The sequence below is a fragment of the Sus scrofa genome, chromosome 1 (assembly GCF_000003025.6).
Source record: "Sus scrofa isolate TJ Tabasco breed Duroc chromosome 1, Sscrofa11.1, whole genome shotgun sequence".
Taxonomy (NCBI): Eukaryota; Metazoa; Chordata; class Mammalia; order Artiodactyla; family Suidae; genus Sus; species Sus scrofa.
In genome coordinates this window covers 207905006-207918963 of record NC_010443.5, presented here as the reverse complement: position 1 = coordinate 207918963, position 13958 = coordinate 207905006, and the positions used below count along the sequence as shown (strand labels likewise).

Below are 13958 nucleotides of genomic sequence, written 5' to 3'. Positions count from 1 at the left end.
CTGGCACAAAAACAGAAATATAGATCAGTGGAACAGGACAGAAAGCCCAGAATTAAACCCATACACCTACAGTCAATTAATCTATGACAAAGAAGGCAAGAATATACAATGGAGAAAAGACTGCCTGTTCAATAAGTGGTGCTGGGAAAACTGGACAGCCACATTTAAAGAATGAAATTAGATCACTTCCTAACACCACACACAAAAGTAAACTCAAAATAGATGAAAGACCTAGATATAAGAACAGATACTATAAAACTCTTACAGGAAAGGCTTTTAAAAACAAGGTAAAACTCAGACATCTTAAAGTGTTTAAATTTCAAAATAACTTAATTCTTCCATAAAACATAATGATGGTGCCCAGTTTTACTTTGCACAAATGTCCTCAACAATGTCTCCCTGCTAACATGCTTTTCTTGTTAAATGTAAATTTGATACTCTTCCTAAGAGGTAGGTCCAAGTTCTCCTTCACAGGCTGGCTTTTGACTTCTAAAACTAGGTCACAAAAGGTGACATAGCTCATACCTGGTTCTCTTGGACCACTTTCTTCTGGAACCCCACCATCATGCAATGAGGAAGCCCAAGAGAAACATGGAAAGGCCCATGGAGGTATTCTCAATGGCAGCCCCTGCTGAGGGCCCAGCTGATAGCCAGCATCAACCATCAGACATGTGAGTAAATGAGGCTTTGGCTGACCACAGTTCCTAGTAAAAGATTCCTTTCCAGTCTTCAAAACATTCTAGCTGAAGTCTCAAGACACCATGGAACAGAGAAAAAGTGCTGTGCCCTTTCTGAATTCCTGACTCATAGTATCTGAGAAAATGGTTGGTTGTTTCATGCCACTAAGTCTGGGGTTAACTGCTATACAGCAATAAAGAAAAACTATACAGAAAAACAAGAGACTGGACTAAAATTTAGAAAAATGAATAAATTAAAAAATAATACCCAGAAAATAAGAGCTAACACTCAATAGGGAAAAGTAAAGAGCCCTATCAAATGCCATAAATAAGGAATTTAGAGAAGAAAAAATAAAAGAACAGATATTCACCTCTATTAGATGGACACAAATTTTAAAGATTAATAGTACCAAGTGAGCCTGCATGTAAATTAAAGAATTTTGGGAGTAAATTTGGTATTCCCTATCTAAATTACAAACATCCTTTGACTCATCAACTTCACTTCTAGAAATCAACCTACAGAAATACTAGCAAATGGACATGAAGACTTTTCTACGAGTGCTTACTGTAACATTCCTAATAGCAAAAAAAAAAAAAAAAAAAAAGAGAGAGAATATATTGTTCATTATGGAGGCATGGTTAAACATATGACACATAACATACACAGATATAATGAAATCTACAGAAAAGTTAAAAAGAATGGAGTAGACCATTATGCCTTGATATGGATGATCACAATATATTAAGTTAAAATGCAAAATCACAGAAAATTTAGTTGGATCTTCCTTGAAAGCCAACCAACTATGCATATGAGAATGAATAGATAGATAGATAGATAGATACATAGATAGATGATAGATTTAAGATCTGTGAAGGAAAGAAGAAGAATGATGGATAGCAAGCCACTGCCAGTATCCTACCTTTGGGGAGGACAATGGAAGTAAAATCCATTACTGAAGGATTTTTCACATTTTGTTCTAGATGCTGATAAATTCTATGGAAGGGGGACAAAAAAACAGGAACAAAAGAACAGCTCTGAGGAGGTTCATACAAATTTTTTAAATAATAAAATATTTCTCACATTTACACACATAAAAGTTTAAAAACAAGAATGGGAATGATACATTCCAAATTTAGAATAGAGTTTACTTCCAGGGAGGGAAAAGGGGAAGATTCTACAAGAGTTTGAAAACCAGGGGTCACCAGAGGCACCTCCTAGAGATTAGAGATTATCTACCATACTGATCACCCAAATCACTAAAATTATTTTTCAAATATAAAAAAATATGGAAAATGAATGGCAAAAATTGGAGCACATTGGATGGATGGGAATTTCCCATACTGTGGGTACATCTCCATGTTAAGAGTATCTGAAATGCTTTCAAATGTTTGAGAAACTCTCTAAATCAGACTTATCAAGTTATATACCATGTATTGACCATGCAAAAATTTGATAATGGTGACTTCTACTTGCCATTAAAATATGAACTCATTAAATGGAATGAGGGTATGTTGCCTGTAACAACACAGTTTATACAGTCTATAGATCAAATTTCATTAACTTGATGGTCAACCTTTATTCATCCATAGGTTCAATGTGGAATTATAAAAACTCCAGTGTAGTAGAGCCTCAACTATTCAGTTTATGCTCAGAACCATTACCACTTAAGAGGCAGGGAGCACTTCTCATTATACAAATAGCACATTTCAGTATTTAGAAGAAGAGATGCCACCTAGACCATTCCACAATTTACTACTGACACATTGGAGTACATGAATACAGTAGCATCTTAATGTTTGGATTTATTTATCCCAACTTCTCTATTTTCTGAATTATTCTGACTTTTTTTACACGCAAAACACAAGGCTTACAAGCAAAAAGCAATGCTTTTCGGGGGTTTGATCTTTATGCAGAGGCACATTTTCGTTTGGAGAAAAGGGCTAATTTGAAAAATATTAGGCAGCCAGAGGACATACAAAGAATGTGCTGTGATTGATACAAATATTTTTTTAAGTAAGCTTAGATGTATTATTTTTTCCCAAAGCAACACACATCCTCTATCCTTCCTCAGTCCTGTTTGCTCAGCTGGATGTCCACAGGGTCCAATTTTCCCTCCAATTGCCCTTGCACGCTAATATAATTGCTGCTCACATGGGTAATTGGTCAGCCTAGAGCAGCATTTGTATGCATTTGTTCATTTCCAGTATCTGGCAGCTTCTCAAATGATTTTTGCTGTATTATACTACTATCATGAATTTTTACTTTTTGTCTCTTTATAACAACGCTAAACAGATGGGAATCTTTAAGAATGCTCTATTTTAAGTGCTTCAAAAGCAGACATATAGAAATCAAATTCTCTAATGTTCCTTTTCATTTATCAAATAAAGGGTAAATTAACTGGAGCCTCAAATGCCTAATGTTCTGTCCTACCTTTCCCCATTGCTTTCCTCTCAAACAGATTCAAATTAAGTAGATTTGAACACTCTTTAGCTTAGAAAAGAAAAATGACAAGCCAGTTTCACTTAATATGCCCTTGATGAATCAGTAAAAAATAATTACTTTTTATTAAATCTTGACCTTTGAGTACATTTTCAATACTCTGACAACTTGGGAAGTAAACATAAAGCACTCTACCTGCACTCCAAAGGATGGCCATTCATTCCTGAAGAAAAAAAGCACTGGTGCAACTGACCATTTGAGTTGCAAGCTGAACTAGCCACATTTTTCATGAAAATCACTTTTTTTTTTTCTTGAAAGAATGACAAACTTTAGTTTTTCAGACATGGGTACCTGGCAAACATTTTGTCAAAGTGAGTGAAATGAACCTGTCACATTAAGGAAAATCATTGCCATTATGTGGTTACCAACAACAGAAGCTTTTAAGTGAAAGTCAGGATTTTACAAAATGTAATGTGTCATTATGCACTTAACAGTTCTCCAGCACTTACTTTTCTGACAAGATCAGTGGTCATATTAGTTTTAAATTCTTAATTTAATCTAATTTTATTTTGTAAAATGAAATGTGTCAATATTTGGAAGATCTGCATTACTCTAACAGTTTCCAAGTGACCAATGAATGTCACAAAATTATGTGTTGGTTAAGAGAACTTTCCAAAGTGAAGAAGAAACCAATGACTTTTAAAGTAACAAAGTATGAAAAATCCCTTGGTACTGCTGCTGGTTCTACATTGCAACTAAACTTCAAGAAACCATACTTTGGAGTTCCTGTCATGGCGCAGTGGTTAACGAATCCGACTAGGAACCATGAGGTTGCGGGTTCGGTCCCTGCCCTTGCTCAGTGGGTTAACGATCCGGCGTTGCCGTGAGCTGTGGTGTAGGTTGCAGACTCGGCTCGGATCCCGCGTTGCTGTGGCTCTGGCGTAGGCCGGTGGCTACAGCTCCAATTAGACCCCTAGCCTGGGAACCTCCATATGCCGCAGGAGCGGCCCAAGAAATAGCAAAAAGACAAAAAAAAAAAAAAAAGAAACCATACTTGCTGAGATTTTTATATTACCAAAGAAGAATATTGAACAGACACTTGAAAAGCCTATTAAAATATTCTTCCTTTTTCCAGCTCCACTATTTGCATTACACCAGATTTTTCTAGATACTTCAACCAAAATGACAATACAACCGATTGAGTGTAGAAGAGTATGAGGATCCAACTTTCTTTTATAAAGGCAGATATTAGAGCACTGAAAAAAATGTAAAATCAGAGGTCTCTAAATAAAAATTCATTATTTATGTTAACATGCAATGGTTTTATTATTATGATATTTAAATGAATTAATACATATTTTAAAATACTTCTTAGTTTTAATTTCTAATAGATAGTCAATATTATAAAGACGAGCTACATAAGCAAAAACTCTTTGGGGCCTGCAACAATTCTCATAAGTGTAAAGGAGTTCTGAGACCAAAAAGCTTTGAGGATTAGAATTTATCATCACTGAGAAAGCACAATTATTGTAAATGCTGTTTAGAATCAGAGCAAAGGAAACTGAAGAAGAAACAAGAATACACTTCTATAATCCTTTAAGGATTGTCAGCATGCAACAATTTCCCAACATAGCAAAGCTTACAGTTATATATGAAACTCTACCGACTCATTTAATTTCTGTTAACTCAGCGTATTTATCAACATTACTTTTCTGGTAATAAAAATTTAAGAAGTGATTTTAAAAATAAAGTTAAACCCCTGTCTTTCAATCTCAGATAGTTTCTACTGCTTTACTGTTTCTAAGATACACTGATTTATATTTTCAGATACTTTTTACTAATTTACACTCACTAATATACACGTCTCCTTTCTGACTTCTCACATGGACAAGAAATTAGTTGAGACAAAGAAAATCTGTCAATAAAAAGCTATACAGATATTCTTAGAATATAATTATATAAGAGCAAAGGCTCTAAGTAATTTAATAATCTCTAGACCTAAAACAATGCCTAGACATATACTCTCTGCATTTATTTTATGTAGATCATTCCACAAAGAAAAAATATTTCCATAAAATGGTGTCTGGCACAATACATGCTAAATAAACTGAGTGATTAAATCTATCCAATTGGGTCATCTCTAGGCAAAAATGCCTAGCAAGAAATATTGTGTTCATCAATTTCAATCCTACTATGTATACCTAGTTCTTCTTAAAAATGTAAAGGATTCTGAGGTTGTGAGAGAACAAAATCCTAAGGCTACTAAGCATCAATAATCATTCAAATTACCTAAAATTAAAGAAAGTGGCCTGTCACACTGAGAGCGCTGAAATCTAGAATTTGGGTTGATTTTAATGAATAAAGAAGTGGGGGAGAAGAACAGTCCTATGTTTTTAAAAAATATTTATTTAAAAATAAGATTTCTAAAAATACAGTACATAATACATTTCAGGAGAAGTAAAAAAATCCCACAATTTAAATTAAAAACAATCTGTAAAGAAATATAGAAATATTACATGAATAAAACTGAAACATTAAAATAAATTAAAAACAAAATAAAACATTGTTCTTAAGGTAGATACATGGTTTGTTCTTCATTTTTAAGAACCAGTGTAGACTTTTCATTTAAACTAGCAAATCTCAGATACATGGCTCCCACTTCCTTCTCTATCTATTGTCATACCTCTCAACTACTATTTTCCTTATTTCTTTTAGCACTAGAAATGTTAGTGAAGATTTTTCCTTAAATGCTCTTAGAGGAACTGACAAGGTAAAATAGCAGACATGCAGCAAAACAGCACTCACATTTAAACATACCCACTGAGTGAAAAAAATGCCTGAATTTAAGTACAGGATCTTCACATGGTACTTGGAACATACCGCTATGGAAATAAAAGTCTTTTATTTTAGGGATATAATATTAGACACGTGAGGTTGACACAAAATTTTAGGAGCCTTGAAATATCACAAATTTTGCCTATTCATTAATCTTGGCCAGTGACATTTAAAAAGACTAATGCAGGGACATAAAGCTTACAGAAGCAGGATCATGTACGCTCAGTCCTCCCAACAGCCTGTTCTATTCCCTCAGTTAGGACTTGCAAATCACTTGTCTGAATTTCTCCAATTGTGGAGAATATTCTTTTTTTATCATTTAGTTGCTTTATTGTACCTACGCTAAAGTAGAAAATTTTTAAAATTCATGTCTAGAGAACAGAGGATAGCTGTGAACTTTTTAGTACCCATTAACTTGAACAAATAATTGCACTCAGCCACATTAATTTAAACAACACATAGACAAGTTGAAAAACTCAGAACTGATATTTTGGCAACAAAATCTAGAAAGTATATGTTTAACAATTAGAGACAATGTTGTTTCTTTCCATTTTGCTTTCAAATTTTCTTTTATCCCTAAAAATATGTACATCTGTATTTCTAGATATCATTCAAATGATCCTGTCATATTTCACATGAGGTTCAGTCTTGATTTTTTTATCCATTCAGAATTCACTGCAAAACCATATATTGTAGTTATATTCAAAGATAGATTGACTTTAGTTGATTGAAAATAATGCAAAACATTCTTACATGTGATTGTCTACTTTTCCAATGCATACACACTATCACCTTCTGGCCAGAATTTTTAATCATTTCAGCTGCAGGCTTTTTTTAAAGAAACTAAAGGCGTGTTTTAAAAGTCTGAGGGGGAAAATTAGGGAACCAGGTTAGCACGTGTAGCAGTATTACTTTTGGACAATTACAATTAGTTCTAAAGGATTTTTCTCCCATTAGTTTAAAATGAATCACAAGCAGAATTAATTTTTAAAATACTCTTAACTCTAATGTATATAAAGTGAGTAACAATATCCAGGCTTGTGTGTGTGTTTGTGTGAGAGAGAAGTTCAATTTGCTACTAGTTTTGTTTAAATCAATGTTTTGCAATTCCTCGTGGGCAAGTGTGTGTGTGCGCACGCGTTACATGTATACTTTTTAAAGTGTTATTTAACTTCATCTTTATTTGCAAAATAGTCAAATGGCAAATCATTCTTTAATACCACTAACAATCTCTCTCTCTCTCACACACACACACATATGCAGAGGCAGAATTCTTCATTTGTAGTCAGAATGGGCCCTAACTTTACCTTCTAGCTTTTGTTCAAGAATTTATTAAAAGGGCCCAATAAGCTATAAAGTTCATTTGTAGAAATAAAAATAGAGTTCCTATTATTTCTTATTTATTACTGGAGAAAAAAATCAAAAAAAAAATCTTGTGTAAAGTGTTTCAGTTATTTTTTGGAAATTCAACCTATTAAATTACTTTTTAAAGTAGTTAATCCATACCAAAAAAGACCACACTTATCTTCCTAACTCAAAAAAAGTCCAAACTAGAGACATTTAAAGCCAACTAAATTGAATTAGCAGTGTGCAATAACTGTTAATCAAAATTGTTCTTAGTAGCATTTAATTCTACTTTATAAACATAAGGATGTGAGAAGAAAACTCTCAGTGAACCAAAAAGAAAATTAACTCTTTGGTACAGGAATTAAATATGTCACTCAATGCTAAAGTGAGTAGCACCGGGATGTTTTAGTTGTTGAGGTTGTAAAATACTAACTTCAGGCACCAGTAGTTCAAATATCACCCAACACACATTGGCAAGAACACAGAGCTTATGCAGACAAGCTTTCTCTTTAGTTAAGAGGCTATGCAGTTAAACCCTGTGCTTAAAACAGGCAAGCAGAGGCATAAAAAGAAATATACCTTTTGTTGCTGCTGTTGTGTCCACATCTCTGGTTATATATAAAGCTATTAATACCAAAAAGACCAGCGTACTGAACAAGTGTGGTACCACATTATATGTTACAGGGATTCAAAACACCAATAGCTATGGAGACCTTCCAGATATCAAAAACTCCAAAACAGTCCAAATTTTAATATGAAAATCACTTCCTCTATTGACAGTTTTACTGTAACATTTAGTATCCTTTCTCTGCATTAGGAAAGGTCCTAGGTTTGTCAATCAAATTTTGGGCAACCTATTCATTTCTCCTTGGCATTAAATAGCTGCACTTTGACATAATTCTTGACACTTCATGTTTGCATACACTACGCAATTACGATATTTAAAATGCAAAATAATTTCCCAAAGGCATCTGAAGAGCTGAAGAGAATCAGCAAAGTAAGTTCCTTAGATGAAATAACTCAAACTAAATGCTTACATGCATTAACAACTCTTACAGTAAAACAGTATCAACAAGAGATAAGGCTAAAATGATTGTAGCAGGAATTCTCTGATGTCACAGACACTGTATCCAGTAAACCCAGCTGCTGAGATGCTTATTATACATGTTCTGTCTAGCCTTCTCTCTATCTTAATAAGTTCTTCTACTCTCTGTATTCAGTTTTGGCTACTCACTGCTCATTAGTGCCTGTCCTCTATGGCTGACAAATGAAAAAGAAAAATAACAATAATAAAAAATATAATGCTAATGGAAAATACTGGTAATACCAATGACATAAGAATTTTAAATACCATTATTATTTGTTTCAAATTAGCACTAGCAGGCAGTAATACAACATCTGAAGAACACACAAAAATGTGGTAAATTTTGTTGTTAAAAATTGCACAATGATAATGAAAGGAGACATCAGAGAAAACAACTTCCTAAAGTTAAACCGTCATCATCCCACAGGCGGCAGAAACACTAAATATTGACTGATATACAGAATAACAACACTGGTTCAAAATACTTCAAGCAAGCTGGTTCTATTACTTTCTAACATTCTACTGAAGAATATTCTAGAATTCCACTGAGAATGGCTAGGTTCAGCGGACTCTTAGGATTGAAAGTAGCAAATGTGGACATTAAATAACACACTCATTCATTCGTTAATTATATGGTTAACAACACGAGCAAGTAGAACATACTAAACATTATGACTTACTAACTACATTTGCCGACACTTGTATTTTTAAAAGCAATAGCAGTAGAATTGGGGAGAAAATCTAATACTTAATATCTATCAATAAATTATTTAATGTTCATAAATGTAAATTTTACCAAATAAATTCTAGCAATATCACATATATTAGAGGTCATGTCACAAACTTATTTGATGAAGCAGCAATAGTTCAGTAAACTTGAGCTAAGTAGTTTATTCATACATGAAGCACAAGGGAGAGACTAGAGAAAAGTCCAGGGAGAGACTAGCAGCTCTGTTAATATTAATGCCATTGTAAACCAGAGCTGGATACCTGTGATTTTATAGCGACAGATGTAAGCACATTCAAACGGCTCTATTATCGAACACACAGAAATTTACATGGTTATAATTTATAATTTAAATTACTTTCTACTTCCTGGGTGAAGGTGTTGTCCTAACTCAAGTCTTCAGGATTAGCATTCAGAATTAATACATCCTTTTGGGTGAAACATACCTTCACCTAATTATCTGTACTAAAGCGACATGAAAATGCCTGATGAAGAATAGCTATTATAACTAGCCACCATCCTTACAGAAAATTACCTCTAAGCATTAGCAAACATTCACTGATGTTTATTCTGACAGAAGTTTTAACTTAGCTGTTACACTAAACTTTATCTATGCTTATGTTCTCTACTTCTATTACTTAAAATTAAACCATGCTTTCTTCTGTTAAAAGTGAATAACATATTAATATTTTAAATATACCTATCTCTCATGATAACCACAAATATTTTTAATGCGACTCTTAAAGTAGTATTTTTCTTACAATGGAACATTGGTTAATATTTTTAAAATTCTAAACTCAATTTTTGCCTACAGTTTTGAGCTCATGAACATTTTTGCAGAAAACAGCAACAAATATCATTATTAAAATGTACTGACTTACAATAACTACTTAAAAATCTTTCGTTTCCAGAAGTCCAATTAATCACTTCGCTGATGTAAAATATTCTTGAACACACATTCTGCTTAAAATGAAATGGAATGTTTATAAGGAAATACTTCATCCAATATACAGATTACATTAGTAATCTCACTGCTCATAATTATTTTCTTTTGCTTTTTAGGGCCACACCTGTGACATACGGAGGTTCCCAGGCTAGGGGTCTATCTAACTGGAGCTACAGCTGCTGGCCTGTGCCACGGCCACAGCAATGAAGGATCTGAGCCACTTCTGTGACCTACACCACAGCTCACGGCAACACCAGATCCTTAAACCACTGAAGGAGGACAGGGATTGAACCCGAAACCTCATGCTTCCTAGTCGGATTCGTTTCCACTGCACCACAATGGGAATTCCTCATAATTATTTTCTAATGCTCAACATCGTTAGTTTAATGGTTATCTAGAATACATAATAAATTGTCTACTAAAGCAACTGCTTTAACTCAGAGTAAGAAAGTTAAAAAGAATGAAAAGTATAGAAAGAATGATTAATCTCTAATTATTTTAATGTAATTGGATCAATTTAAAAAAAATTCCAAAACTGGGATTTAAAAAACTAAATGTATTTTTTTTCAGATATTCAGTAAAACATATTAGATACTTGCTTTCATTGCGACTACAATAAATTTCTGTTTGGTAATAAATTGATGATTTTAAGGTAATGGTTTTTTTAGTTCCAAGGACTTAATTTGCCAAAATAAGGTTCAAATTAAGGTTAATGAAATGGTCTATATTTATTTATTCTGGTCTGATATAATTTGTAATTGATGGTAAAAATATACGAATGTACACAAATGAAGCAAAGCTGTCACATTTGTATGAACTAGACACTAAAATCATAAAGAGGAACACACTCGTTTTCATAACATCCTACATTTTTGTACATACACTTCCCTTAAGTTTATACCTCTGAAATGTTCAGAATTGGGCTATCCAATTCACCGGTGGGGCAATAAATCTCTAGAGCCAGTATAATTACAGCAACTAGCCAAAAGAGGGCGCAGAGAGAACACCAGAGTTTATGCACTCCCCAGGAGACTTCCAGTTGGTTTCTTTCACGTTGTCTAACAAGAATTACAAAACCCAGTCAGGTGTGCTAACTTGGAAATACTGAAAGTTACAGCCTAAGTATATATAGATGTACTTTAATATAGATTCGTATATAAATATATTAATATAGAGCACTTCTGCCATTCAAGAAAAAATAAATATATACCTTGCCTAGTGTATTAATTCGTATTATAGTAACTTAGAGGAATCAGGAATAGAGGGATCAGGACCAGGGAGAGTAAAGCGAAAGAAGGGGGGAGAATATACTTTATAAGTAGGATATCTAAGGAAACCAGAAACCCTCAGAGTGGGAAAGAGACCACCTCTGGTTCTCAACACTGAGGCAGAGGTTGGCACTGAGTATCCCTCTGGTACCTTTCAAGGTAGCTACTGCTCCTAAATGAAGTATAAATACATCCATAAAGCTCTTGAGGGGGGCTCCACTTGGTTTTGCTATTCTCTCAAGGTCTTCATTTGAAAGGAATGTATACAGCATAAGGCATTCAACTGACATCTATCTACATTATCAATACATAAACAGCTCTGTCACCAGGCCAAATTTGGTCAGTATGTTATCTTGCACAAAACCCAACCCATTCACCTGGGATGAACATACTAATTTTGTGGTTCATTAAGCTCTATAAGTATATTTCTTATATTATATTTACTATGCATCTTAGCACCAATAAATATTTTCATCTTCCACTTTTAGGTTTTTAAATAATAAAGCATTGTAATCAGAACATGAAAGACATGGTACTTATATCTCTGAGAAGAGCTTATTCTATTATTTTAGGAGATATTTATAATTTCCGAAAGCTAATCACAGCACATAGTTAACTAGCTGACAAAGGTAACCTTCTGTTTCATGATTTCTCAGGTATGACTCCTTACTACCAAAATTAACTAAAAAGAAAATATTGACATGCTCCGAGAACCCTGGACCACTTCAATCTTTTCTTGAAGGGAAAGACAGTAAGCACACGATGTTTTAAAAAAAAAGATATATGGATTTTGCAGTATTCTAATGGAAAAAGGTTTAAACTGAATTTTTTTCAAAGCATACTAAATATTTTTTCATACCAATGTTCTATGCTTTCAAGAGACCATCACTATTAGCAATTTAAATTTGTATAAGGCTAATAATGAATATAGATCATCGTTATTCTTTTCTTATTTTAAGGTCATTTCCTAACATTAACTACTAATAAAAGGTCTCTCAATCCAAATTATAGCTGGCCAATTAAAATTTAATTTCAATTTGGGTGATCACAGGTACATAAAAGTTACTTTTATTAGTAACTTCCTATAAACAAAATTTCAGTATTAGTTGGCCAATATCTATTACATAAAAACCTTTAAGGTATAATTTCAGATCTATTAGTAGGTAAACAAAAGTAGAAAGTATACATATTTTTCCAAAAGCACAATATTTCTCTTTATACTGTACATTATATATATATTATCTAGTTATACTAGTATTTTAAAAACATATGCATTCTAATATAGCTACACTAGAAAAAGTGTCTGTGGAATTATTGCAAATTCTTTACCCTTTTTGCTCAACAAAATCTTAGGGTAAAATAGGAATACATGCCTGCTTGGTCAAAAATTTCTCCTTGGAGCAAATATTTTAACAATCGATAATTATAAGAGTACAGGGAAAAGAAATGGAAAAGTTAATGTGGAAAAAATAATCTTTACTTTAAAATAAAGGTAGGTGTTTGATAGTGTTTTTATTTTAATTTTGGTGAAGGAAAAAAACATTAGAAAACTATTTCTAAGAAAACACTGTACTTTGTTGCTATTTTTATTTTTTTGTTGTTGTTCATTCCTATATGCTGCATTTTAAAAAATCTTGCAGCACATATAAAAGGAAGTATTACATATTTTAAACTGTATTTGAAAAAGAAAATCTGCATATGAGGCGTATCAACTTTTGTAAAACCTGAAGAACTAAATTCAGATTTGGTTAGTACTACTTAAGAGTGAAAAATTCAAATAAACATACGAAATTTCCTATAAATTAAAATCTGTAACATTGTCAGTACTAAAAGAAATTATGTACCATTATTTCATCCCCATCACTGCTTTTGAATTTAATAACAAAAGCATTTAAAGAAATCCCTGTGGAAAGCTAATTTGAAAGTAAACATGCTTTAAAACTTAAATATAGATCTTGTATTAGTCCCACAACAGGATCAAGATCACTATTAAAATAAAGCCTGGGGCACATTATGATGCCTAAGATTGGTGGGTGGATTTTAATTGACTTGAAGACTGTCATAGTTCTATTATCAGAAAACCTGTAACGCATTTCCAGCATGGAGGACCCATCTGTGCCCACCATCCATCTGTTTAGACGTGATTGGCAAAGTGGTAGGGAACTCGCAGTGGTTGCCTCTGCCTGAAAGGAATAAACCACAGGATCTTCCAACGAGTGCCAAAAACTTCTGAGAAGGTCTGCTGCCATGGCTTTCGGGGCCTGGATCTACAGAAGACAGCATTATTAGTGAAAGACAGCACTCCCATGGTGCACTTCAGTCAGCTAAAACAATACAGGTTGGCTGGGGATCCATTACTGGACTCTGATGAATTGTGTCCCAGCATCACAAATACAGCTTTTCTTTCATTATGGCATGCAGCTGAGTTTTAACTCTGGATAGCAGATATTGTATCTGTGTCGTCAATCAACCTAGGGCAACTTTTGAAGCAGAGGAGGATCTCAGGATTAACAGAATGTGTGTCAACAACACAGTAGCAAATCTCTTTGATGTACTTTTAGGAGAAATAATTTAACTTATTTTCATTAGACAATAGAACAAGAATGATCAGTACTTATTTTGTCTGAAAACTCT

The 13958-nt window shown here is 33.4% G+C and overlaps 1 protein-coding gene across 2 annotated transcripts in view; it reads right to left on the bottom strand.

Annotated features, from left to right (window-relative positions):
* Nucleotides 5501-13958, bottom strand: part of ZDHHC21 (zinc finger DHHC-type containing 21) — a 76974-nt gene continuing 68516 nt past the window's right edge. For both annotated transcript variants that reach the window (XM_021063619.1, XM_021063627.1), the window contains exon 9: nucleotides 5501-13591. In XM_021063619.1, the coding sequence (XP_020919278.1) occupies nucleotides 13459-13591 (133 nt within the window). In that variant the 3' untranslated portion in view covers nucleotides 5501-13458. The remainder of the gene's footprint in view (nucleotides 13592-13958) is intronic.